Source organism: Anser cygnoides, chromosome Z (genome assembly GCF_040182565.1).
Source record: "Anser cygnoides isolate HZ-2024a breed goose chromosome Z, Taihu_goose_T2T_genome, whole genome shotgun sequence".
In the NCBI taxonomy this organism is placed as follows: Eukaryota; Metazoa; Chordata; class Aves; order Anseriformes; family Anatidae; genus Anser; species Anser cygnoides.
The window spans coordinates 16,579,608-16,607,159 of NC_089912.1; the positions used below are offsets into that span (position 1 = coordinate 16,579,608).

Consider the following 27,552-nt stretch of genomic DNA (forward strand, 5'->3'; position numbering starts at 1 on the left):
AGCAGCAGCACAGTGGGGCCGGGGCGGCTCCGTTCCCACTCCCCAGCTGCTCTGTGTGCCAGCTCCTCCTGTCGGGGGCCAGCCGGGAGGCTTCCCACCGGCCTTGTGTTTCACAGTGTCCTGGGCACCTCCCCTAAAAGCCCCGCAGCTGTCCTGCCTTCCCCCCAGCCCAGCAGGCATTTTTGGGGCTTAGCTGCCTTCCTCCCCACCCCGGGCTGCCAAGATCCCCCGTGTCCCCAGGGACCTGCTCTGTTCAGCATCTCTCCGGCCACGTGGCACGGCTCTGGCAGGCTGCGGAGGGCCTTGCGTAAGTGTTCTGCTGGAAAACGTCCGACGTGCTTATGGGGTCTGTTCCCCTCCTCCCAGGGAGAGAGAAAAAAGCGGCTTAGCTGCGGGCTGGGAGTTCAGGAAGAACTGGTTTGGGAAAACCAGATGTCTGCCTGCGTGCACTTGGGCTGATCCCGGGATGGGGCTGCCTCACCTGAGGCCTGTGATTTGGCAGAGCCAAGGCTGCTCTGCATCCAGCTGCGTGTCCCGGACACACACAGGGCACGGGGCTCACGCTGAGCACCCAGAAACAGGGGGGATGCACTGGGCATGGTGATCTGGCAGATGAGATTAACAAGGATAGGCGTGAGTCCTTTGACGTGAAATTGTCTGCCCAGAGGACCAGTCTCTGATGTGCAGCTCCATCCCAGCTCGTATGCACCCTGTGCCGCTTGAGCACCCTGCACGTTGGTTGTTTTAGCTCACTGCCCTGCCAAACTCTCTCGGCACCGTCTGCCCTGGTAAAAAAGGTGTCAGGGCTTAAAACAGAAAATGCAGTTGGCCAGAAAAGGGGATACTGCTCCTGGCCCTGCAGGCAACCAGCTCTGCAGCCTGGGCAGTGGTTTACAGACTGTCACAACACACAGCTGCCAAGGTTACCTGCAGAGCTGTCAATACCGCATCCCCAGAGACATGCCCAGTGTCAGGCAAAAAAAGGAGCAAAGCAGGGACGTTATTGACTGAAAGACTGAGGGACAAGGCTGAGCCTTCCCTTTCACTGCAGCATGCCCCCGAGCAGGGCTCAGGGGTGCTCTCTCCTTCCTCCTGGACATGTGGCACTCCTCAACCCTCCCTGCAGCATGTTTTCACGTTCCTCTGGAAATACAGGCAGCAGCTGGGCGCTTGTCCTACCGGAGCTGTGCACAGAAGCAGGATCCCTCTGTTTGCAATGTTGTCCCCCCCGCCACTTACATCTGGGGTTGCCTTATCCCCATCAGCTGCAGCACAAAGAGCTCATGGAGTTACCCACGGGTACGCTTCGGCCTGCCCGCAGCCCTGCTCTCCGAGGCAGATCTCACATCTGGCGTTACTGGCCCCGGCTGCATTTCTGTCATTTATTTGTTAAAGTTAATTTCATCAGACTGCAATGATTTATTCAGACCCAGAGCTTCCTGTAACAGAGAGCTATTATTTGCTATGCCACCGTGTCTCTGCCAGCTGCAAACTTCGTACAGATTTTGTAACAGCCACTTTCCAAAAGGTCACCAAGCCGCTTTTTAAGCTCTGTTTCTTTTGCATAAAGCATGGATCTTACCAAAACATCAGGTGATAAATCAAAAATGCATTGAGGAAATCTGATTATGTAACTGAAACACCGTTCCCTTTATTTGATCAAAGCAGTAATCCCATCCTGTTTTTTTTTTTTTCTAAAAGGAATAAAAACAGAAAAACAAGTTTGTTTGACAATACCATGCCTCACAGCTGACTTCAACAGAACTTTTCAGCTCCTTTGTTGATCCTGCATGCTATACTGGCACTTGGATTAGTGGCCAGCTGTTCCACTGACCTTACTTCTTTTATCTACGTGCTGGAAATAGAAGTACACTGCCAGCTTTCTTTCTCTGCAAGGGATTGCAGTAGAAATATTGAGACTGGTACGGACGGAGCGTGGGTAGGTAGCACCTGCAGCAGCACGCGGCGGGAGTGGCATGCTGGTCTCCAGTGTTGGTCTCCTCTCTGGCTCACGGTCTTTATTGGACCACAGATCTCTGGGAATGTTTCTGGGAAGGGGAGGACAAAGTTACTGGAGACTCCGAAGAGGTCTCCTCCCAGGCTGGTGGAGCACATCCTGCCCCAGGAGTGACGGTGTGACCCAAACCCTCCTTGGTGCTCTTCCCTGTGAGGACCCATCAGTGCTTTTCCCTAAAAGCCAACACCAAATCACTAAATCACGCAGAAAGGAGATAGGACAGAAATGTCATTTTTCTGTTTTGTTTTGTTTCTCATTTGATTTTTTTTTTCTATTCCAGATTGTGGCTTGGAAAAAAAGAAAACTGGGGCATTTGATAGGTGGGGTGTTACTGCAGGGATGACTTTCTGGCCCATCTCCGTTTTGTATGGGATCCTGCCAATTTTTTGTATTTTTTTTTTTTTTTTTGACCAAGCCGTTTCTCTCCCTCTCCAGAGAAGGGTGGAGGAAAAAAAAAAATCAAACAGCAAGCTCTTACTGTAGCATCCCGTGTGCCAGCAGCCAGCACCTCCACTGCTGGAGGCAATGCTCCCAGGCGCGGGCTGTGTCCCTCTGCCAGCTCTGGGTGAGCTGGACCCTACCATGGAGAGCTTCGCCGCTCCTCCCTGCGCTTCTTGTGGCTGGGCAGATGTTCAGAGCGGCGAACATGGAGCAGAGGTCTGGCTTGGTTGGGTTTGGGAAGCACAGGCGGCCACTTGGCTGCTTGCTCCTTCCCTGGAGCAAGCATCATCCAGGCCATTGCAGCAGGGCAGTGAATTCCTGTCCTCAGGGACAGGCGTGGCAGCCAGGTGCTGGGCGACGCAGAAAACCTGTTACAGCGAGCAAAGGAATTCTGCAGCAAGCAAAGTCTGTTCCCAGGCCTCTGCATTCACCAGCACGGTCTGGAAAGGAGATGGAGGGCCAAAGGCAAGGTTTAAGGGCTGCTCAGCGAAGGTGGATATATATATTCATATCCATCGGGAAGGATGGCATTGACCCACGGGAGGTCATGGTCCTGGTTGACACGGCTGAAGCTGTCTGTCCTGGTGAAATACCGTAGCGACTGCTGTTGGAAAGATCATTAAACAAGCCTTCTCAGAGAGAGTTTTCAAGCCTGTGAAGGGCAGGAAGGTAATAAGAGCCCACTGACTTTGGGCTGAACCCCAGTCCTGTGCTCTGCCCACTCGGTTCCCTCACTGCAGGACCTAATCCTGGCTTCAGGAGTCATTCACCACTGGCTCCAGGGAGATCTTGTCTCTGTGCACTAACATCTGCTTCGCTGGTTGTGATACAGAGAGCAGCGGGCAGAAAAGGAAAACAGGCTCCAGGAGCAGGGCTGCTGCCTCAGCTCAGGCAGATAAAAAGAGGTCTTGTGTGGGTGCATCACCCGAAGGGCACAGACACCCTGCCAGCACGATGCAGGCAGATAAAAACAGATCCGATGTCAGCCCCGCTGTGCTAAGACACAGAGCACAGGCAGACAGCAAGCACATGCTCTCCAGTCTCCTTCCAAGAGGGTGAAAGGGGTCAGAAAACTTCAGCCAAGTCCTTTTCTGCCTTCTAACAACAGCCTCATGGTTTCTGTATGTCTGTTTGTTTGTGGGCTTTTTTTTTTTTTTCCCCTATGGACTGGAGAACCGGAAGGTGTAGCAGGGTAAACAAGTGTAACACAGGGTATGAGATCTCCGTTTACCCATCCCCGTCCCTCCAGGCAGGTGGAGCTGGAGGTGGGAAAGGAAGCAGTACTGGAGCGAGCTAGTTCTCACAACAAAGGGATAAAGGGCTCCTTTACAAGTCACATGCTGGTCTGGCCAGGGGGGCCTTGCAGCACCAGTAACCAGTGGGGAAAAGGGTGGAAACCCTACTGAGGCTTCTCAGCTGCATCTTTCATCAAGGGACAAGGTTTCCACACAGGGCTCCTTCCCACCACTGAACTGCGTCCATTCCTCGGTCACCCAAGCTCGATGCTTTGGGGACAGAACTGGCAAGAAGTAGAAAAGCCCATTGACTCTGCTATGTCCCTCTCGGACCATTTTTTGCCTGTAGATACCAAGCATCGAATCATCTCCTCCGCGGAAACTGCTTGCATGAGAAAGTGCCAAGTAAGGCAGGCAGGCTTCTGCATCAGTTTCCCAGCAATGATTTCTCCATTTCCAAATCTCCAGCCAAGCCCGCAAGCACCCAGGGAGCAAGTGGTGACCTGCTTCCCCTGCGCAGCTGGCAGCCTGGTGGCATGCAGTCCCCTGACCCACGGGCAAACTGTGGTCCTCTGGTGGCACCTGGGCACTCTTGGATCTGCTCCTCCCGTGCCATTGAATTTTTTTGCAAGGGCAGGGAGAGAAACTCACTCTGGGGCGCAAAGTGAGTGGAGAAAGTTAATGCAAGGAGGCTGTGGGACCAGCCAGGCTGGGAAGCCCACTTCATCAGAGTAATGCTGCCAAACGCCGTAACTGAAAATATTTTATTTGACACCGACAGTAAAGTAGGAACATCGGACTATACACCCATTGGTATATAAATGATAAAAATGCAAAAGCTAAACCACCTGTGGGAGACCCATGAGCAGCAGTCCAGTACATAAGCAAGATCTGGGGGGAAAGCTGCATGCCAGGACCCTCTCTCGTCCCACCAAGCAAACATCAATCCCAAAGAAACCAAGCATTAGCGTTTCCTTTGCAGCTATCTGTTGCAGGTTTCAACCGTTACGCACGGTATCATATTGAGTGTCGCTACGCGAGTGGAAAGAGCACCACCCAGTACAGGTCAAAACTCACTTCTGTGTAACATGAGCATGTGTAGAAAAGGCCCCTGAATAACCCAGGGGGAAAGATTTCATGGCCAGGTTGAACCAAGAGTGTTTCACCAGTTTGACCAGCACAGCTTAATGCAGGGGCAGTGAGATCTGGACATGAAGACTCAGCACCGAAGGATAAGCAGCATCCTCGGCTCTGACATGGCTTGAGGCTTCAGCGCTGGGAGAGAAACTAAGCGGCAGCTTCTTGCACCACTGGTGTCTCTGTGCCGAAAATGGTTTTCAGGTTTCCTGGTTTTCCAGTTTCCATCTCTCCCTTCTTTCAAGGCACATTTGTAGAGAGCTTTGATTGCAACAGCCAGAACCACATGCTCAGACCACCTGCACGATACTCCATGATTCCAGCAGACAGCGGAACAAGAAGTTCTTACGCTGACTTTTTCTAATCCCCAGAGAATCATTAGGCAAGGAGAAACAAATAAAGAAACTAAAAAAACAAACAAACAAGGAAACACTAAAATACAGCAGGTAGCCCCTTTGCATAGCCAGTTAGCAGACAGACATAGCCACAGTCGAAGGTCCCATCTCTCCAGCACACAAAAGGCTCAGGACCAAACCAAGGCGCTCTCTGCAGAGACCCAGGATCTTCAATGGAGCTTTGGTGAGGCTTGGTGCTGACCTGCCTGTCACCTGTGGGAGCGGGGCCCTGCTTATAAGGCACCTTTGGAAAAATAAAATGAAATAAAATAAAATGAAATAAAATAAAATAAAAATAAAATAAAATAAAATAAAAATAAAAATAAAAATAAAAATAAAATAAAATAAAATAAAATAAAATAAAAAATAAGCCCTCGCCTATGCCTCAGCTACTGGTGCAGACTGCAGCTGTGCCAAGATTTTGCAGGTAGGTGTCTGACCTGACTCCTGTAACACAACCTCCTCTTGCACTCCATTGTGTCTGCAAGCGCTGGAGCCTGACTTGCCAAAAAGGAGTCACGTTTTTAATGCAGTGGTGAACGCCTGCCTCCCTGCGCTCCGCTCTGGCCTCCTGCAAGCCTGCCTTCACTCCACACCCAGCACAACTGAGGCAGCACGTCTGGCCAGCAACGGTGTTCAAGGGGATGAGCACGTTTCCAAAATGAAGCTGGAAAGGCAGCTGGGTGTCTCCCTAGTGAGTACAGTCTCTGCTCTTACTTTGAACCGCTGCTGGCCTAGGAAGAAATGTCAAGAAAATAGCCTGGCTGCTTAGAGAGCAAGCCCCCTGACCCCCGCAGGATCCCACCCCTGCAGTGCAAGGGTTCAGCAAAATCTTTAGGTCCAAAACGCCCCAAAAAGAAGAAAATTAAGAAAAAAAATCAATCAAAAAAAAAAAGTGAAAAAGAAAAGAGGCAGTGCTGAAGACGATCCCCAATACAAGTGTCCCTGATTTCAACAGCCTTCAGCACAGGCCTAGGAAGTGCAAATTTCTATGGTCACAGCTGGTAAGTAACTACTCACCAGAAGGAATTAAGCTCTCCATTTTGGCTGAGAGTTTTAAAAATCACTTAACCCAGCTCCGAGGGTGCCAGCGCTTGAGGGTTTCAACAGGGCTGCGGGAAGGACAAGCGGGGTGCTGCTGGTGCCCTGGTGCACAAGCAGAAGGTAGTGCTCTGCAGCCTGCATGCTCCTCACCGCCTCAAAAGCCATGAGGGAGCTACCCGACACAGGACACGTGTCTCAACAGGCTTTAAGGAAAAAATAATAACAAAAAAATAATTAAAAGATGGGATACCTGCTGTCTTGCAAGTATCTCAGCACTGTGGGAGGTTCCGTGGACAAGTACGCAGAGCAAATATAACACATGGCTTATACGTTATGATCCATAAAAAGCCTAATAGCCTGGAGAGAAAGGAGTCCTTGAAGCATATCCTATTATGCTGCACCCTAGTTTAATCCGGTATTAAATATTCCGCTTATGATATACAAATTACTTTAAAAGTTATTAAAATGTTACAACAACAAAAGTAATAAGTGAATTCAAGTTTTACGCATGACCTTGCAAGCAAAGCTTCGTTCTTTGTCTTCAGACAATGTTTGAACAACGTGGTAGCTTTCTACCACTGTTACCAAGTGTCAGCAAATTTTAAGGCCATCATTTCATCGTGCAATTTAACACAATCTTTGTTTTAGGGGAATAAAAAAGCACACCCCCACCCCCATCCAAAAAAAAAAATAAGCACCAAAAAAACAACCAAACAAAATATTCCCCAAGTGTCACATTCTGCTTAGGCAAAATATCACCATCACATCCAGAAGTATGGTTTTCTGAAGCCAGCAGTACTTGCAGATCACAAAGCAGGTGCCATCTGTCTAGCTCCCACCCTATGCAGAGAGCTAGCTCAGGGGCAGATTCTGGCTCAACTCACTCAAAGTCTCCTTTGAGACTGAAAGAAATAGTGACATTCACTGAATCCAGACTTGGTTATTCAAAACTTGCTCTGCACACAGAGAAGAATGTTTTGGTCACTATTAGGAAAAACAAAAAAGACATGATATTGTCTCCATTAAAAAATCTAATGAAATGCGTAAACTTGTACAATTTTAGCAGCATTTTACAGTCCTTCATAAAATAAAACCAGGAATGAATTAAAAGGAATGCTTTCATCCACCTAATTTAAAATACCAAAATGTCATGGGCAGTAATTGCTGATGCACCACAGCTGTAATCAGTAAAACTTGGGTCCAGCAATCAACTTAACGTAGGGAGCACTGTCACAGATAGATGACATTCAATGTTTTCCACCAAAGTAAATATTTACAGCTCTCACGTACAGCTTCTGGACTTACAAAACAATGTAGAGCTGGAAGGTTGTGTAAAGTCAAAAAAAAAAAAAAAGCCAAAAAAAAGAAAAAGAGAGAATAAAAGCACTTGTCCACCCAATTTGGAGAGGCTTTGGCACACCAAATGAGGCCTTTTTTTGTCCTTGTTCATTGCAACTGTTATAAAACCAGAAGATATAAAGCATCAGCAAGGCCAGATGTCCCAGGCAACATACACAAGGTCTCTCTTGTGCCTGCGGTGTTAGCTGTTCGGTGAGCCAATATCCACTGTGATCTTTGTGTACAGAGGGTACTTGTCAGTCCTTAACACCTTGTAGGAGAGCGAATTCAAGCCATCAGAGCCCATTGTCTCCCTTGTGTGAGCAATTCGGTCAAACCTGCGGAAGGGGAAAAACAAACAAGAAAACCTTAAAACAACCCCCACTCGGTGTGACGTTTTTATTGCGGTCCTTAAGAACAGCGTGGGTATCAGCGTGGGTCCCATCAGACCCTTCACTGGGCGAGACCAAGGGGGTGGCTTTTAGCCAGGAGAAAACAGCCAAGCTTTCAGACCACACCGGCCTTTTTTTTATTATTATATTATTATTTTTTCTTTCAGTTCTGAATTAAATCAAGGGTTTTATTCCCCCAAACCAATCTAGGAACAACCACTTGCAGCTTACTCTGATGTGCACGGGATATTTAAGAAAAGGGGGGAAAGAAAGAAAATGGTGAGAGGCATTGGTGCCGTGGTGAAATCTTGCAGACGAGAAAGAGGAGGAAACACAGTGGCCAGGGGAAGGGTGCAGCCAGCATGGGGACTGCAAGGTGGGCAGGAGATGGCCAAGGCTCAGAGCAGTGGGGCTGGTTGGTGCAGGGGAAGAGAGCACAAGGCAGTGGGAGCACAGGGATGCAGGCACGCACCTCTCAGGGTTGGGTTCATTCTTCCGATCACGCGAGTGGCGAATCATTCTGCACTTCCCAATGACAGCATCTGGCCGCGATATCCCCATGCCTTTGAACACCAGCCTGTCAGAAGCAAAGTATATTAAACATCCGCAACAGGTGATGGACCAGGGCTGTTCCAGCATGCTCCGCACTAACGGCCACTACCTGCTTTGTTCTTCTAGTTTAGGACCTTGCTGTGCATTTGCAGGCTTGCTAATGCCAAGAGGGAAGGACAGCCAGCCCTTTCCCACATGTGCACATGTGGGGAAAGGAGACACCCCCCTGCCTGCACCAGGTCCCTGCTAACTCCCTGCACCCCAGCCTGCTCTGCCAGCACCTGCGTTAACCTTGCTTCAGGCTTTAGACTGGAATTTGAATGGCAGACATCTAGTTTTTAACCCATTTGGAAAGCAGCCAGAAGAGCATTCGTTTTTCAGGATGTGAAAGCTGAAATGCAAGGAAGTGCTGTGCTGGTAGAAACTGAACCGAGCAGTGGTGAAGCAGCACAGGGATGGGGGCAGCCCACCATCATTTGTGTGCTCTGCAAGGCAACTGCAGGCCATGGATGCCAATGTCAGACCTCTTCCTTCCTGTGTCTCCCTTTTAATTTTTATACAGCACCTCCTGCCCCTCAAAACAGGGGTGCCCAAAGAGGCAGCTACCACCTTTCTTTGAGTGCCTTGCCCCACGAGAAGTCATCCCAGGAGAGCTTGGAAAGCCCAGAGAAAGGACCACGCAGGGTGTGCTCTGCAGTCAAGAAACAGCAGGAGACTCTCAAATCCGAGTTCCTACAATGATTTCTCAAAGTGATGGCCCCACCTTCCTGGGGACATGAAGGTAACACAAACCCACAGACATCTGCCCTCATCTTCAGGCAGAGGAGGGCCCAGCCTGCCCTGTGCAAATATCTTCCTCCTCGTTTGCAATTCTGAGCGTTGCTCAGCTTTCTTCCAGGCAGGAAGCAAGTGCTCAGGGCATTGTTTGGAGCTGCTTAAAACCTGACAGACAAATCCCTCCTGGGAACAAAGGGATGCACTGCCAGGCTGCAGACCTGGGCGAGGCCCGAGCTGCCTTGGGCTCTGTGGGTGAAGGTCTTCTCCCTCCCGCTCCCATGGCTCCAGGTGCCAAGGTGGGTACTCATTTACCTGTTGTAGATGTCGTCATCTTCGCCGCCCCAGCCCCAGTAATTGTTTGGGAAGCCATTGATCTTTGTGAACTGCTCCTTGCTCAGGGCAGACACGCCTCCAAAATACTGATTGTAGGGTAACCTGGAATTCAGGAGAACAGGCCATTAGGGGATGGACCCGAGGAGAGGTCACGAGGAGAGGTCACGGTGCCCTTCACCCCAGCCCGCTGCCTGGCCACCGACCCACCCCCGAGACCTACCACAGACCTTGGCTCTGCTTCAGCAAGCAGAAGAAACCCCTGGGGCCTGCATTTCTGCTCTGAACATCACCTGGCTGCTTGGAGAACTGCAGCTGCCCCAGGGCCCGCTCTGAGCAGGGCCCAGGCCTGGGGCAGGGACACCCGGGGCACTGCCAGCCATGTGGGCTCACAACCGGTTTTTGCTTCATGGGTTGAGTTTTTAAACTCACTGGGGGGGATTTGGCATAAAAAGAAAAATAAAAGAAAGGAAAGGAAAAGATGAAAATTTCAGAAAACGGCTCGTTTCTGTGCCCTGCTCCCTCCGCCCCAGCCGCCTGCTCCCGCAGGGACGTGTGTGCCAAGGCAGAGTTTTTCCAGAGACGTTTTCCCAGGGTTTTGCTGGTGGGTGGGGATGTGTAACGCTGCACCTGGCCTGCGGTGCTCGTGGTGGAATTAGGAAGGAAATGCCCCTCCGAGCGGCATCTCACCGAAATCCGAATTTATCCATGGAGACAGAGAGGTGCCTTGGCTGGCTGTAACATTTGTAGGTGTTCCTGTCGTCCATTGGGATTAGGTCGACATCACTAAACACAAAGCAATCATAGTCATACTCTTTCAAAGCCTCCGTGAATCCTATATTCAGCAGTTTAGCACGGTTAAATTCCTCTTCTCCGTCCTGGTTTAAAACAAACAAAGGCGGTTAAGTGACTTGAATTGAACAGCTGAAATAAGCAGGTCTCTTACCTGTCGCTGGTGCTGCCGCGCTGGGTTTGCAGGTCTCTGGCATCCCGAGCTGGGGACCGAGTGCTCCTGTTGTGCCCGGGGACCTGGCATCTGAGCTGGTCCCAGCCGCAGGGGCAGCCGAAATGGCCAGACAATGGTTTGGTGGGGGCTCAGGGCCCCAACCCACCCCACACACAGGCATTTCAGGGCTGAGTTTTGTGAGGAAGCTCACGGACTGCAGGGCGAGGAGCTGGAGCCTCCCACAGCAGAAAAAAAAAAAAAAAAAAGCAAAAGCAAAAGCAAAAGCGAGATAACCCTGCTGATTATGACTATATTATATGACTATATTATATGACTATATACTATGATTATAACCCCCCTGATAATGACTGCTCTGAAAGAGGTGCTTGCTCAGAGCACCGCGGAGAGAAACCACGGCTGTGCTTCAGGCTGTGGCCAGGACAAGGACTGTGGGACTAAACATCTCGGGTGCAAGAAATAGGCCCGGCCTCTTTCAGGCAGAAGTACACGTGGCTTGGCACACACCCATGGGCTGGTGGATTCCTGGGGTGCTCTCAAAAACCAGCAACGGGACCACACCCAGGCACCTGGGGGCACTGGTGCCTTGGGGTGGCTTCTCAACCAGCACCTGGCCCCGCAGCAGCACCAAACCCAAGCCCTGCACAGGGAGCAGTGCTGAAGGAGACTGGAGTTTTTTGCCAGCCAGGAGACCCAACCTGCCAAATCCTTCCCACCTTCCTCTCTCCACAGCCTCGAGCCAAAGGATTGCCCTGCCGTGCCTGGCTCCTGCAGCGTGTGCATGTGTGTAGGCATGCAGATCGGCTCCCCACCCTGCTGCGAGCTCACCGTGTGGGACACGAATCAAGGATAGATAAAATACAGAGAAGCAGCCTGAAGTATCCCATTTACCTCCTCTCCTGAATGGCTTTGTTTGGTTAATAAATAATCTTTTTAGAAACTGATTAATCACATCACTTGGATCAATAATTAGTAACCAATTAATAATTAGTAACCAAAACTGGTTAATGGATCTGTGGCTTGAGAGCCAAGAATTTAACCGTGAAACAGACACAAATATCTTTCAAACGAAGGATTTAACATGCAAGTGTCAAACCAAGGTTTTCAAGAGCTTTCAGCACCTGCCTGGGGCTTAAATGACTTCACAGGGAGGAGTGAGCTCTAGTGGAGGAGGATCTGAGCCAGTTCTCAGCATCCTCACCTGAAATAAAAGGGTTCACGCAATAACTAAGGTGGTGGGAAGATGATCACCATCATGCATAAGCAAGAGCTGTGAAAACTTGAGCACAGAAGATGAATGAAAGTTGAACAAAGCGGATGGGGAGAGGGAGCGGCTGCGGCTGTGGGAACAGAGGGTTTTCGGCTGTCGGCAAAGGAGCTGCCGAGCCCACGCGCTCCCCAGTCCTGCAGCTGGAGTTACGAGCCCCAGCAGAGCCCGTACAGCCAGGAGACCTGACCCAGATGGGGGATCTTGGGCCACGCCAGAGGTTGGTCCTCAAAAAACAGTTTTCAGAGCCTCTCCCTGCAACAGGAACTGTACTTGCTCGTTTCATACCCCTTGGCTGCTCTTCTTGTAGCAACAGTGCAAGGCGAGCAGCGTGCTTCACATGGGTTTTGTGATCAGCAGAGGCTCAGCCTTATTTAATCCATGCCTTACGGCAGCCTCTCACTCATCCAGGGGACACTCAGGGATTAACAATTCTACCAGGAGCTGCTTTTTAAAACTTATCCCAGAACCCCCCCATAAGAGCTTTTCCTTTTTGCAGAAATCTCTGTTTCTTAACCTAAGGCGATTCAGGAGCACCAGCACGCCTCCAGTATCTGGGATCGAAATCTCAAAACTTGAAAATGGTGCTGCAGGCTCCCGTCTCTGACTGACTCCTGACTTTGTGAAAGAAAAGAAACTGTAAGCAAAGCTGGAAAATCTGCTCTCCAGGCGGCCACCCCGTCCAGGTGCACGGCACCACCGGCGAGGCTTGGGAGCGCAGGCAAGGCACAGCAGGCAGGAGACAGCCTCCTGCCTGCCCCTGCTTGGCAGCTCCACGCCCCGTGGGTGCTCCCCGCTCTTTGCCGCAGGGGCAGGGATGGGTTTGGACCGGCTCTGGCGGAGGGCATCGCCCCAAAGAACCACACAGCAGATGGGGGGGCTGCTGCTTTGGCACCGCCGCCATGTTCCAGGTGTAGCCTCTGCACCTCTTTTCCTAGGCTTTCAACAAGAAAAGGTGCGCTCCGAGCACATTGTTTGCTAACTATTTTTTTTCCCTGACAATTTTTCCCCCTGTATTCTCTCGTCCAGGAGCTCAGCCCACATCAGAAGCCAGCGCTGGTGCCCAACACCTGTTTCTGCCTCACAGCTTTACTCCCTGTGTCTCTTCCAGTACTTGTAAGCCCATCGCCATCCACCAGCCCATGAGAGACTGGCATAAAGGGGCACAGCGGGCTGCCTCAGACCGACAGGGGATGATGCTGGCTCCTGCTGGCACCTGGAGAAGATCAGCTAGGCTTTTGCCCCTTCCCTTTGCTGGATCTGGTTTGCTCAGCCAGACCCACCACAGGATGCTGCCTTCTTTCAGTTGGGGTGTACGGAGCTGAGACTCACACTAAGAGGCTTGCAAACCAGCAAGTTGCCACCTGAACAGTGGTTTCACCCCAGTTTTGCCCTGTCTCGCACTTTGAGGCAGGAGGCAGCTCTGTGATCCCTCCTGTAGGCAGCACAGCAGTGCAGAGGACCCAGATCTCCCTCAGTGGGATCCTGAATCCGCTAGGTCTGGGGCAGGTAATGGGGATAAGTGTTTCTGGCTGACTGGGAGAGAACCATCACCTCCTTGGCCACTACCAGCCAAGCACCATCCCCTCCTTTACCCCCATACCTGGGGAGCCCTGGCACACCCCATGAAATAACGGGAATGGCCATGATGCCATACACACACACAGACACACACATGCTCTCTGAAAAATTGCTACCAAGGGTGCTGCAAGTAACACCGGGGACCAGTGGAAAATGCAGTTTTTAGGGAATTTGCCAAGTCTCCTCTCTCCTGAACTTCAGCTTGGTGCACGAGGTCTCTGCCACACGGGCATTGGCACAGGCTGAGAGGCAGCAAGAAAACTTGTTTTGAAACCTGATTGCACGGATGTCCTGGCATGCACAGCAGCTCATGGAGCAGCAGCATGCACTCCACACAAAGTGACTGTGACCGCATGGCTACTGCAGGCTCGTGGTCTTGTGAATGCACAAGGGAGCACACGGGCGACTGCAGGAGCAAGCAGGACTAAAGCAGACTTGACAAATTCACCGCTGCCTTCTCCAGCCACGAAGCCTAGTCTGTGCTTCATCAGCTGGGTGCGCACCCAGCCGTGCATCTCTCATCTCAAGCTTATCTGAAGGATCCTACAGCTGCTGATCCACGTGTCAGGTTTGGGTTTTGCTGGGCTGGGGAGGGGCAGACGTAACACACATTTTCCACTGGCTCCTGTTACATGCTGGACATCTTACGAACATCATTCTCCTGACTCCAGCCAAGCCCTACTCTGAGGCATTCAGGCACTCAAGAACAGCATGGTGGAGACACAACGGGCTCGAGAGGGAAACGCATTGTGCTGAAAGGAAGAAGTTTGACATTACCAGTGCAGCAGTAGCAGGGCTCAGCGCTCCTCTTTCTTTCTATGAGATGCAGAGGACAGAAGAGCACGTAGGCAGCGTGTAAGAATCAGATCACACAGTAATTCTCCTTGCTTCAGTGATTGCTTTGCTATAGACAGGATTAACAAGTAAAGGTAACATTTCCCCACTAGAAGGAAAAATAAAAAAAAAACAAAAAACAAAGGAGGGCAGATGCAAAGGGAAGGACAGACAAGAAAAAGAGAAAAGCAATTGTCAAGACAGCAGAGAAATAAGACCATTATCCCACTGTACTTCTGGCAGAATTAATACATTTTCTGCGAATCTCTCGATTCAGTATTCCCACTCACCCTGGAGAGACGCATCCCGGGGGTTTACCACCACTGACCGTGCTGCCTCTTCCAGACACGAGTTCTCAAGAGGCATGAGGAAGGATTTTGCAAATCAAGCAGCCTTACTTACTAACCTATTATATCTGACCATAGGACGTGTCCAGGACACATACATACACCCAGCATGCTGGACGTCACTCCCACTCCAGCTTTGCCCAAAAGGGGTGAGTTTAAAAAAAAAAAAACAAAAAAAAAACAACCAACCAACAAACAAAAAACCACATTTCCTTAAATGACTTCTCTGAGGGTTCAATCACTTCAGAGCACGCAGGCGTAGCACCAGAGGACAGAGCACCAGAGGAGAAGAGGAGGAGCTGCAAAGGCAGGGCAACGCAGGCTGCACAAAGCCTCACAGGGGCGGCAGTGGGAGCTGAGGCCAAGCCGGGGCCCTGCCAGCCCATGGGGCACCGGCACGGCTCTGTGCGATCCAGCCCCTTGCTTCCCTCATCCCATGGCACTACCGATGGGGAAACACCAGCCCCAGCAGTGCTGCTGGCTCCAGACCACCAGCAGCTCCTCCGGGGAGGCAGCCCGTGGGCTCCGGATCGCCGTGAGGGCCGCGGCGCCCTCCCCTCAGGCTGCACCACGAGGCCAGCGCCCGTGTGGGCCAGAGTTGCATTTAAGGAAGCACACTACTTCTCAGTTCTGTGGAAACTGAGACCAAAACGGGACAAAGAGCGATATTGCGCTGCGGGGCTGTCCTTCCAGAGGCCTGCCAGGACCGACAGGGCTGCTCCTGCCCTGACACGCTGCTGCCCGCACACCGTAAGCTCCTCCAACACCCAATCACTTAAGCACCATTGTGGGATAAATTAAGATTGATATTGCCTGAAGTGAAATGTACCTTTTTTTAATTTTTAAGACAAGACTACGTCCTCCAGATATCAAGGAAAAAAGTGACACACACACCCCACACCCTGTTGCTGCCTGTTCCTGCTCTGTTCAGTTTGCCTGCAGACAGCCACTTACCTGCTGCACTGTGGCACCTTTCTTTTGTCCATCCTGACACTTTATGCTTTATTACTAACCACGAACAAAAGCTGCTGAAGGAAGTGAGTGAAATCCTACGGCTTTATGTCACGCCTAATGCCAGATCAGGTATTAAGGCTACCTGGTCAGCTTACAGATCTGTGTGCAACTCCTGCAGCAGTTCCTGTGAAAAGGAACTTTTCAAAAGAGAAATTAGATTGGGTTGGGCTATTAGGGATTTTTTTCCTCCTGACCAACAAACTTCTTCAACCAGAATCTCTTTAGAGTTAGCCATGCCTGACTGGAGGAGCAGACTCCAGGTTTTCCATCAAAATCATCAAAGTAAAATTGCTCATATTCATTTTTTTTGTGCTTCACCTCGTGTTTTTTTTCTTTTTTTTTTCTTGCCTTTCAAAGCAACCTTACACCTGCCTGCCGACCCACTACCATACCATTCAGGATAAAGTAACCACTCCCCCATTTCAGGGTGCACGGACACCGCTGCAAGAGTGTCAAAAGCCCCGTGTCTCCAGCATCTTACCTGGTTGATAACATATACTCCATAATCTAACTGCTGCCTTTGAAGAATTGGGTGCAGGTAATAGAGCCAGTACTTCAGGTGCTCCTCTCGGTTTCTGAACGGGATGATTATTGCTACTTTCTGAAGTGCTTTACAGTCCTTTGGAGCGAAACGACCTCCATCTTTGACCTCTGGGTTTATTCTCGCCACCTCTTCCAAGTTCACAGGCTGGGAGAACTCCACGCGTAGTGCCCCGACTGGAAGAAAGGCACAGCACAAAGCCAGTTAGCACGTCCCGATGGCCACGCACTGTTTATTCCTACGGGCACACATCCTTCATGCACAGATATTCACTGCTGTCATTTTCTTTATTTAAACACAGGCTTGGATCTAAACGAAATCCCAGCGGTGCACGGAGGTGTGAAGCTGGGGTCAGCTGTACCTGATGTAACCACACACCACCACCCAGGGCAAGCCTGCAAACGCTCTGGTCCCATGCTGTCAGATCCCAACGAAGCTGCTGGTGCTTAACAATTCTTGAAGATCGCACGGCTGTGCTCCCACTGGCACACACATCGAGGAACCTGACCAGAGCAGAGCGCTGCCCCCTGCGCTCCCACCCACCTCGCGCAGCGTGAGAGTCGAGCGCTTCAAAAATAGTCCCGCTCTCCTGCCGACGTAATTACTTACGCCAAGGCTACCCACATGCAAAGCGAACAAAACCCCCTTTCTTTCTTTTTTTCTTACAGATACTTCCAGTGTTCTGACAGCGTGCCCATTATTTATCAAAAGTCCTGTGCTAGAGCTACTAAAAATAAAATCAAAAGTATGTCCGGATTTGCATGCAGTTGGCAATTCCTGCACGTGGTTTCAACAGCGGCAGGTTTTGAAACTGCCAGATTGATCTGTGCCAATGCTGGCGCGTAAAACTGAGAAGCCCCCTGGCAGCACAGAGAAGACGACAGCTTCTGAGCCACTTGAGCTCCCGGAGAAGACCGGCTCAGAGCCGCTTGAGCACTCCTGTGCCGAGCTCAGGGAGGGACTGCCGAAATGGGCCCCGCTCGGGAGCTGCTGCACCAGGCTGCCTTCAATTTTAGGAGCCAGACAAAGGCAATGCAACACATGGGGAGAGCGGATGAGTATCACAGGGACAGCGTGGCATCCTGGAGCACTTTCTGGATGCCCTGCTGGCACAGGCAGCCCCAGCCCTGACGAACCGACCTGTGGCAGAAGCCTGATGAGAGGCGCAGCTCCCCAGGGAAGCACCACTCCCTCTGCCACATCCCGTGCTCAGTGACAGCGAGCTAATAAATCAGCCTGAGGTGCCCATAAAGCCACCCTCTGCCTGCACGCCCAGCTACCAGCACAAAATGGCTCCAGTAGGAACGCCACAGTCTCTGTACCAGCAACCCCCATGCACAAAGCCGAAGGTTTTCACCATAAACGCTAGGCTGGGCATTACTCCTGAAAGGTTTGGCTGCTGCTTCTTCTCCCTCTCCTCCACCTGGGTGCGTGTGCACTCGCACACGGGTTTCACCTTAGGGCCACCAGCTCCTCTCTACATTTGCTGAAGACGCAGCCACAGCGTGTGCAGGCTCACAGCGTGCAGCGCACAAACCTCTGGTTGCGACTGCTGCTGCGACCCCCTGGCAGGACCGGGGCTCCACGGTCAGGCTGAACTTTGCAGAATGGACTGCCCTGTGGAGCCCCACCACAGGCACTGGGTGGTGAGCCCCCAGAGGAGGGGCACACCAGGGCTTTTGGGAGCTATGTAAGACTGTGACCAATACAACCAACCTTGTACATACCCAAATCTGCGCCTTCATACACAGCTAGAGAGGTGGAAGTGAAACTTCAGGTCTGGCTCATTCCCAGGTTATTTTTCTAGCAGTCATTTTAGGTGGGGCATGCTTCACAGCCCTGTGCTCGCTCTGGCTAGAGATGACCTGCCAAGGATGCAGGCGTGCTCAGCACACCCCCGGGGCAGCTCTGCCACCTGACTTGCTGCCGGCACAGCGGAAGCGAGACCTTGCAGGCGCAGGTGTCACGTCTGGGATGCGAAGGCATCTCCCGACTGCTCTTACACTCATTGATGGAGCTGCTCAAGCGCAGGGGGGCAGGCTCAGCCCGCAAGAAGAGGTGACTGAATGCAAGCAATTTACTGGGAATGGTGCCTGCCCGATGCCAGCTCCCGGACTGCACCTGGAAGCGTGCCACAGAACGTGCCGACACTTTGGCAGCACAAGCCTCAAGCATCAATACCACCACTGCGCGTGTTTCAGCGGCACAGCGGCCGCCTCCAGCCACTACTTCCACACGTGTGTACTCGCAGGTCACCCACCGCGGGATCAGTAGCACCGGGGAATGACGGACACGAACGCTGCCCGCATGCGGAGGTGGCCGGACTGCTGGTCCTTCGGGAGGGCAGGTCTCCTCCAGAGCATCCCACCCGCCTCACTGCTCCTTGGGCTGCTCAGCAGGGAGCGGGGCTGACTGTGATCAGCCTGCTGCAGCACCGGGCAGGATCCCAACGCACTGCTCTCCGGGGAAAAATTATCAGTGATGACAATAATGATGAGAATAATGATGATCTGCCCAGAGATGATGCATTTTGCACAGGCTAAGTGGGAAAGTTTTTATGCTTCCCAGTTCCCATGTTAAACGGTTGCTTCTGTGTTTCCCTCTCGGACGAGAAGGAAGCAATTTCTCAGACCAAGGTGTTAAGGTCCCATTACCACTGTGTTTCCCAAAGGTCTCCCCGGTCCCCTTCAGCCCACTGGCACCTGCAGGGCGCATTGCAGCAGGGGGAAGGCGCAGGAAGGGGAGGAATCGGGGCAGGAAGGGACACACACTGCGCAGCATCTCTCCCCACAGTGGCACCCCGACAGCTCGGCAGCCCTGCCAGCAGCTGGCAGAGCAGCAGGGAGTGAAGGTTGGCCGCTGAGCCCAATTTGTACGGAATCTCTCTTCGGCAGCGTGCGAGCTCTGGGAGCCACAGGCAGGGTGTTTGTGCAGGCTGGCAGCTGCGGTCCTCCTAGGTCACCGCGCATCCTGCCGAGCCCTGTTCCTGCCTGCCTCTCAGAGGCTGGGAGGTCAGGCAGGAAAAGACAGGAGAGGAAAGCAGCCATGATAAAAGCTAGCTGCAGAAGGCAGATCTAACAGTTTTGGAGGCTGGAAGGGAGACTGATGAGGAACTATCTGCCGTACTCCCCTCCCACTGTTAATAAAGTCAGTTTTAAGTGTAGCACGCACTCTCACAAACACTGCCTCGACATCCAAGTCCACGAGCACTCCTCGAGTACTGCTTCTGCAGTTCTCACAGCAGTACCGCTTCTAAGATCAGCTGGACGCAAGTCACCCAGCTAGGAAATTCACTGCTGTCAGTAAGAATAGGAAAATGTAAAAATCTGGATAAGCTGCTTTCAAACACAGAACGTCTGAAAACAAATCAGACCTCACAGGGCCACACAGCTGACAGTAAGCAGCAGCAAAATGCCACCTGGCACAAATCGATGCTTTCAGTTCGCTTCTCAAGCAGGACAAGCGCAGAATGAGAGCTGCAAACACAGGCTTCCCAAGCAGAGACGGGGGCCACAGCGCCAGTTGCACATTTTAGATCATTTTGACTGCAGTTTGACTACCTGGATAGTGAGCAGCCCCAAGGATGCTGACCCAGGACAAGAACTGCGGACGCCAAGAAAAGGTGTGAAGTTTGCCATGGGTGCAGTCACACTGGCTAAAACCGTATACTGCTCCGTGTTTGCTATGTAAACTTTCCAGCCCAATTCACTTCATCTCAACCTCTTCTGCTTCCGCTCAAAGTGACTGCCTGACACAGGAGCTGCTACTCTACACTGGGCCTTTGCCAAACACACACCCGTGTGACAGAGCTATGAGGACATGCAGCGCCGGTAACGCGCGCAGCACGGGGTTCGTAGGCAGACATCTCCTGGGTTCGCATTTACAGAGCTCCCACACAGCATCTTCATGAGCCTCGCTGTATGCTTTTAGCAAAAGAAAGCCTTGAAAATACGGTCAAGGGACTGCCAGAAGTTTGCAAAAAAATGCAAAAGCGCTGCCTCACATCCGAACAACTCGGAGTCTGCAAAAGGGAGTTTCAGGTGGCAGTGGAAGGGACCAAAAAAACAAGAAGAAGCCAGCTGTCTCCCACCCCCCATCTCTCTCACTCAGAAACATTTCTGCTCAGCTTCAAACAAAAGGTGCACAGGAAAAGCTCTGCACAGGCACAGGCGCCAGAGGAGCCGGTGTGGTTCACACAAACAGGAAACAGTATTTCAAACGAAGCAAAAGGTGAGGCTCACAAAAACCTACAGGGAGCAAAGTGCCCAGGCGCAGCAGCACCTCAACGACCTGATCCAAAGCCTGGGTGATCTTGTTCCCCGTTTCCAGGTGGCCACGTCTGCCACAAAGGTTAAAACTCAAGCCGTACAACCTGCCAGCACACCTCCTGGCCCCTCGCCCTGCTTGCCCCAACAAGTGCTGGAGGATCCCCGCACAAAGAGCCCAGCATCTGCCCAGCCTGATGCTGCGTCTATCTAACAGCTGCCCCAGCCGGGCTTAGGGTGGGCACAGATCTCCGTTGTTTAATTTGGTGAGAATGAAAGCAAAAGCAGGCAGCAGGGAGGCTTGAAAGATGCTTGCCTGTAGCAGGCGGGCGAGGAGGTTTCCATTGCCCTGCTGCTGAGCCCCGCATGCGCCTGTGCTGCCACAGGCAGGCAAGCCCGTGCAGAAGGAAAACTGGAAAAGAGAAGCAGAACTCGCAGAGAGAAACAAAAAAGGCTCTCTGCAGGGCCCGAGCAGAAAAGGGAAGGGCCCGCCGACCGCACCGACACAGGCCTCGCCGGGAAAAACAAAACCAGCTCCACCCCGGAAAGCCTCAGCCCCTGGCTGGGGAGCAGGGCTTGCTCCAGCCCCCAGACCCACGTGGCAGCCCCAGGGAGCAAGCTGTGGGACGGGGCAAGCCTGTTCTTTCTGCCAAGGGCAGCCTCCAGTCTGGCTGTAAACGTCCTAGTGGGGGAAAATAATCCTTCCTGAGCACCGGGATACGTTTCCTTCGGCCGGCCTACGCTCATGAAGCTGTGTCCCCGTGCAGGCATCAGCTCTGCTGGCGTGAGGCTGCAGTCCTGGAGCCCAGCACGTGCCCTTGCTTGTCCACCACCACTGACCCCAGAAGGAAAGGGGCTGAAAATTACAAAATTCACACCAGTCTGCGCTCTTTGGATGCAGACTGACTGCAAAAGGTAGCCCGGGCACAAGTTCTGAATCCAGCCCCATACGACACCTACTCCAACACAAGGCCTCACGCTAGCGCATGGTGTCTTAAATTTCTTTTTTTAATTTGTGCTTTCCACGAGAAAGTACTTTGGGGAGAGAAGCAAAGTCCTCCCCGGTGGCTGCAATCCAGCACGCACTCGGTGAAGCAGCTCTGAGCCCTCTCCCTCCGAGCGGGACGATCTGCATGCGATTAGCCCCGCTCACGCTGGCGCTCGCTGCAGGCTGCCGCCGTGAAATTAAATTCCAGGCCCTCGAACGGCAAACTTAAAACAAACAAACAAAGAGACTCCCCGGCTGCTTGGATCAGAAAAAGGCTGAGCCGCCTCTCCGCCAGGAAAACCCCACCCTGCCGCAGGACGTGCGGACGGATGGACAGGCGGACAGGAGACCTCCTGGTCCAGTCCTGTGCCCCCTGGTCCCAGCCGCGGGGCCGCACCTGGAGCCCCGTGGAGGGAGCGAGGCAAGAGAAGCAGCCCTCTTTCAGGCAGACAGCTGCCTGGGGACTGCTTGGGGACTGCCCCAGGACTGCTCTGCTGCAGCGAGAGCGAAAATCTCTGGGAGGCAGCTGGGAACAAGGCTGTCTGCAGAGCTACGGAGGTGCTGGTGCACGCCTTGCCGCATGCTGACTGACGCTGAGGGAAAGGTGGCATCCCTGCAGGGCAGCAAGACCTCCCCTAGCCCAACGGGATGGTGGCACTGCTCCCTCCACATCCCCCAAGAGCCTGGCCTTCATCCCGACCGCTTCACCCCGAAGCCTCTCTGGCAGGTGTGGGCACAGCCGCTGCCTTGCCCGCTGGTGTCCGAGGAGCTCCACACCGGGACAGGGAGGCCGAGGGCTCAGCCGATGTTTGCATCCAAGTGCAGCTCGGGAAGCTGCAAGCGTCTGCCTCTTTCCAAGCATAACTTGGCCCAATTTCCAAAAAAAAACAACCCTAGCTATTGCCTCAGATCAGCGCTGGCAGGGAAACAAGCACGTTATAAAACACTAGACGCATGAGATGGAAAACTTTCCTTTTCTCTCCGGCGCACCCCATCTGCTGGTGCCGCGTCCCCAAAACGACTGCTCTCCACGAAGGCACAGTGCCTTTCCGAGATAGTTTGCAAGCCTAATTAACAATAATCCAAGACCGTTCCTTCCTTCGAGGAGACACGGGGATGAGAGGGGTTGTGCTGGGGCAGGGATGCTCACTGCTCCCTGCCTGCTGAGAAAGCCTGCGCTTCCCAAGGGAGATGTGCTCCAGACCGCGGGGATGGCTGCGGTGCTGCCAGCTGAGCTGCCAGGAACACACAACCACTCCTGGCCAAACACCTCAGGCATATTCTCTGCAGAAGCTCAGCACAAACTCTTTCGAGGCCAAAAAAGCCCTAACCTTGTGCAAACCAGTACGTGTGTTAGCTCCCCCTCCCCAGGTCCTCTCCATGCCCTTCTCTTCAAGTTTCTGTTTTACTTTTACAGAATGACACGACAGGGCATCCCCTCTGAACTGTGCCTCCCGTGGGGCTGGAGGGCAAGGACCTGCCAAACCCCAGCGGCACCAGCACTGCCGTTTTTCTTAGGAACTGGTGTTTCCAGCACCCTGGGATGCTGGACACCTCAAGATTTCCACTCCCTCACCCCAAATTACGCCCCACCAGGGTTGTGCTGATGCTAAGGCGTCCTCTGCCCCCGCTCCTGATATGTCCACAGATAGCAGGCCCTCGCACTAGATTGTCTGTAAGATCTCTGACTTTTTAGGCAGCATGTAACCTATAAAACCTTCTGCAACGCACACACGAAGCATCACCACCAATTTTACAGAGCACATCTGCTCCCACGTCAGCCTTCCATGTCGGTGGAAAACATCAATGTCTCCATGTAGGACTGTGATGTGTGGAAGAAACAGCTGTTTTTCTTCCATGCCCAAGATCCCACACCGAATAAACAGTTAGAAAGTGCTTTCATATTTAGGCATTACAGAAAATGAGTGCGTTTCCAGTGTTTGGTGCTTTGGACAGTTCACTGGTTCTTACATTACCATGGAGCTTTTATTTTTGTTTTGACGATTTCCCTAAATTATTAGGGTTTGGTGTTGTTATGTTCTCTAAACCTAACTCTGGGGGCAAAAAGCTACAGAGCTGGACACCTCCCTGCAGCGTGTCTAGGGCACTTGGGTTGTCTTTGCCATGCGACGCTCATGGGGCTGAGAGTGATGACACGTCTCTTCGGTCTGCCATCCCTCTGCCAGCCGCACCTGGTAAATGTGGGTCAAAAATTGCAAAAAGAGACAGCTGTATTCTAAATTAACTTCCATAAACAACACGTGCTCTCGACCAGCCAGGACTCGAAAATGACATCTCTGAAATATAGATAAGCCTGTCCATGAGATTCTGCCTTGCAGACTTCTGTCACCAAAAGACAAGCGCTGCTTGTAGATGAGCTCCTTTACATGGGGATATTGCCACCAAAGAAGCCGCCTCCTTCCTCACCCCTCACTGAAATCGGAGGCAGAAAACAGCACCATCACCGAAAGACACGGACCTCATGGAAACAGGAGAAGAAAATAATTTGACTTTTTTGAAAGCATGCAGGCCGACACATACGCTAGTTCCGTAAAGCAACTCTTTAATTTTTTTATTTTAATTATTATTTTTAAAACGATGCTGTTCTACAGCTGATAAAAATTGTAACAGTTTAGGGGATGGTCACTGGCAGCACAGAGCTGGATTTTAGCTTGCATTTGCCTTTCGGGCTTCTAAGAGGCTGAAATTTCAGTAAGTGGGCTCTGCTTCCAGGTATCCCATTTAAGACACTTATTGGCATGCAGCTCTCAGCTGGAGCATAAATCCGAAATGCTTTTATTACCTTATATTAAAGAACTTCAGAGCTGTTAAGGATTTTTAGTTCAAGTTTTACTTGCAGTGTTATCTCACCAGCCCTAATTCCTGCTTTCAAATGATAAATAAAGGCAAACGAACCATAAAAGCAGGTTAAATTCAGCAGCTTCATGTAGAGATTAAACCTCACATTCAGCTAATGTGTTTGTCCAGGAGCCAGACAGCAGGGATTGTCAGCTTCTCTCTCTGAACATCACTAGAAGGGAACCTCTGGGGCTCTGAAAGCAGTATCTGGCTATCTGACTGTTCAAAACGCCAAACCAGCTCAGTCACACATATCCTGCATGATTCATCAAATGCTTCCCAGTGAGGCGGGGTGGGGAAGAAAAGAAAAGAAAGAGAAAATGAGGTGTGTGTCCATGAACCGAGGTTTGTGTCGGGGGGGAGGGGGGGAATGGAGCCACCTGCTCACACCGGAGCACTTCCTTGTGCCTTTGGGAAGGAGGGCATTCCAGGAAGGTCCGTGCTGGTTCCTGCTCATTACACCTACACTGATAAGCAGCTTTGTGCAGAGAAAGAAGATTTTTTTGAATTCTGAGTGGGTGAATTAAGCCTCAGAAATGCCTGCAGACAGTATACCTCTCCATCCCCCACGCTGATCACAGAGATACATGAGAAGATTATCAGAGCAGACTCAGCTCTGACCAATATCCGAGGTACGACAGGATTGTTTTACAAATGTTGCCTGCCATCAAAACATGAAAAAAAAAGTGGTAAAAAATTAAATTTTTACCCCAGGCCAGCTGGGTTTCTTACTGACATGCTGGCTACATGTTTCACAGCCGTGCGGGTGCCGTGCCAACCTGCACCTGAGCGCAACCCCCCCGAGTACTGCATGCAGCAAAGCTGGAAACTATTTGCTTATTTATTGTGCTGCTTAGAGCTACTTTCTGCTCGGCCCTGCAACCCTCTGAACATCTGCAGCCACTTCCAATTGCCTCCTCCGGCCTCTCTGCACTGGGCACAAATTGCACCGAAGACAAAGTGTATTTGAATTGATCCTCCAGCCACCAAGCCTGAAAATGCCTCGAGTCCTGGGGACACAGAGCAGCATTTCTCTGAACTCCGGGCATTTTGAAGCACATGACTCGCTCCTGAGAGGATCAGGGTGCGCAGAGATGGCTTAAAGCAAAGCCATGCTCATAAAGGGCTCCCACATCCACTTGGTGACGACGGGCTTGCAGAGCTGCTTTCAGCTTAAATTGATGCATGGGGAAAAAGTGAAAGACACGAATCAAAAACAACAACAAAAAAACACAACACAGTTCCTTTTGGTGACCTCAAAACCGCCTTCCTAAAATAAGAAACCAGTCATTTGTTATTCAGATGCATCAATCCATAAACAGTTGACCAGCGGGTACCGAGAGAAACTATGAATTTCTGTGTTGCTTTCATTAACTGAAAACCACAGGTAGCTGCTTGAAAGCCTCTTCTCCCTTTACGATCTCCAGCAAATAAAAAGCACCCTTGGAAACGTGGCACATCAGCAATGAGGCAGGTGATGCCCAGACTCCAGGGCCAGGTCAGGATGTGCTGGGATGCCAGCAGGATGAGCTCCCCTACCTGCGATGCGCCCAGCACCAGCAAGTTGCACGAGCGCCTTGTACGAGGCGGAAAAGAGCTGAAAATCTGCTCCTTTTATTTTTTTTCTTCTTTTTTCTTTTTCTCTCTCTGTCTCGCGACAAAGCCAGTGGGTCCGAGCAGCTATGGGAGACGGACGCACAAACCAGGGCACCAGGGGATGCAGCCCCGCAGAGGGCCCGCCGCCGGGCTGCGAGCACCCGGGCAGCCCTGGGGAAAGGCCTGTGGGAGCACGGCTCCAGCCCGCACAAAACCCAAGCCAGGCTGCCACGTATCAGGATCCTGCATCACAGGTCCACAAATGCGGGAAGCGCCGCTCGGATGCGTAAACCCGCGCGCCCCAGGCTCTGCCCCGCGGCCCCTTCCCACCCGGCACGGCTCCCCCCCGGGCGCACACAAAGGCAGCAGAGCTCCGCGCAGCCCGCCCGCTCCTTCCTGCGAGGGATTGCGCAAGGGGAGGTATTTTTGGGTAGAGTTCCCAGAGGAAATTACCCAACCTCTCTCCAAGACACCAGAAGGGAAACCTCTCGCCGAGGAGACCCGGGGAAAGCACCGGGGGAGACGGGGGCTCGCCGACCCGGGGGGCGCGCACAGCGGGGGCGCGCACAGCGGTCGTGGGGGGCTCCGCTGGTGGCCGCGCACCCGCTCCCCTGCTTGCCCCGTCCCCTCCTCGCCTCCGCCACCGCGGGGGCGTCCCCGGTGCCCCCCGGGGGGGCTGTCACAGCCCGCGGGCAGCGAGCCCGGGGCTCCCCCGGCCGCCGTCGGGGCGGGGACACGGCGGGGCTGCGGGTGTCGCTGTCGGGGGGCACTCACCGAGCAGCGGGGAGGGCTCGGGGCACGGCCCCGGCGGCAGAGGAAGCGGCGGCGACGGCGACGCGGGTTGGGGTCGGGGTCGCGGCCGGGCGTCTGTCGGCGGCGTCTGTCGCGACAGCGGCTGCGAGGCGTTGGCGGGCGGCGGGCGGCGCGGCGGTGGCTCGGGGCTGCGCGGCGGCCCCAGGGCGCTGCCCGCCAGGTAGTAGAGCAGCGTGGCCGAGAGGTGCAGGGCGCAGAAGGCGACGAGGAGGCGGCAGGCCCGCTGCAGCGAGGTGCCGGGCAGCGACGGCTCCCTCATGCCGAGGCGCTGTGCCGCCCGCCCCGCGCCGCACCGCGCCGACGACGGGCACCGGGGACGGGGCGGGGGCGCCGGCGGCTCCGCCCGGACGGGGGCGGCCCCCGAGCACCGAGCCCCGCCCGCAGCCTCCGCCCGAAGCGGGGGACAGGGGTTGGCGGCAAGGGGGTGGAAAGCGGAGGGGGGTGGGGGGCTGACGGGACACCCCCGGGCCCCCCGGGGTATCCTCCTCTTGGGTGTCCCCTCTTGGGTGTCCCCCCGGGGTGTCCCCTCGGAGGTGTCCCCCTGCCCGGGGGAGTCCCCCTGCCCGGGGGAGGATCCCCGCGATGTCCCTCTAATCCTGCCCGGCTCATTGATGCCCTCAGGTGGGTGCCGTGGTGGTCTGGAAGCCGCCTGTGGCCCTGCTCGCTGCGGGACCACGGCTCCCTGGAGCTGAGGATGGGGGCTGAGCACACACGGCCCTGCTGATACACACGTGTCTGGGCCTCGGGGAGCGCTCCTGGGACAGCGGGTGACACCCAAGTGGTTTGCAAGTGTAACAAATAATCCTCGCCGGCAGTCCTCCCCGC

At 53.0% G+C, this 27,552-nt stretch overlaps 1 protein-coding gene across 1 annotated transcript; it reads right to left on the bottom strand.

Moving 5' to 3' along the window:
* Positions 1–4,443: 4,443 nt before the first annotated feature.
* Positions 4,444–27,050, bottom strand: B4GALT1 (beta-1,4-galactosyltransferase 1). Its single transcript, XM_048051777.2, has 6 exons — positions 26,689–27,050; positions 16,147–16,382; positions 10,349–10,536; positions 9,641–9,763; positions 8,472–8,576; positions 4,444–7,945 (listed from the first exon to the last, which is right to left on the bottom strand). Exons 1-6 carry the CDS (start codon positions 26,984–26,986, stop codon positions 7,810–7,812), a joined length of 1,086 nt encoding a protein of 361 aa, XP_047907734.2. The 5' UTR covers positions 26,987–27,050; the 3' UTR covers positions 4,444–7,809.
* Between the last annotated feature and the right edge of the window lie 502 nt (positions 27,051–27,552).

Coding starts and splice junctions, on each gene's coding strand:
- B4GALT1 (XM_048051777.2), bottom strand. CDS start 26,986: ATGAGGGAGCCGTCGCTGCCCGGCACCTCGCTGCAGCGGGCCTGCCGC. Junction 9,764..10,348: donor ATGGATAAATTCGGATTTCG/GTGAGATGCCGC, acceptor CCTGAATTCCAG/GTTACCCTACAATCAGTATT. Junction 8,577..9,640: donor GATGACGACATCTACAACAG/GTAAATGAGTAC, acceptor TGCTTCTGACAG/GCTGGTGTTCAAAGGCATGG.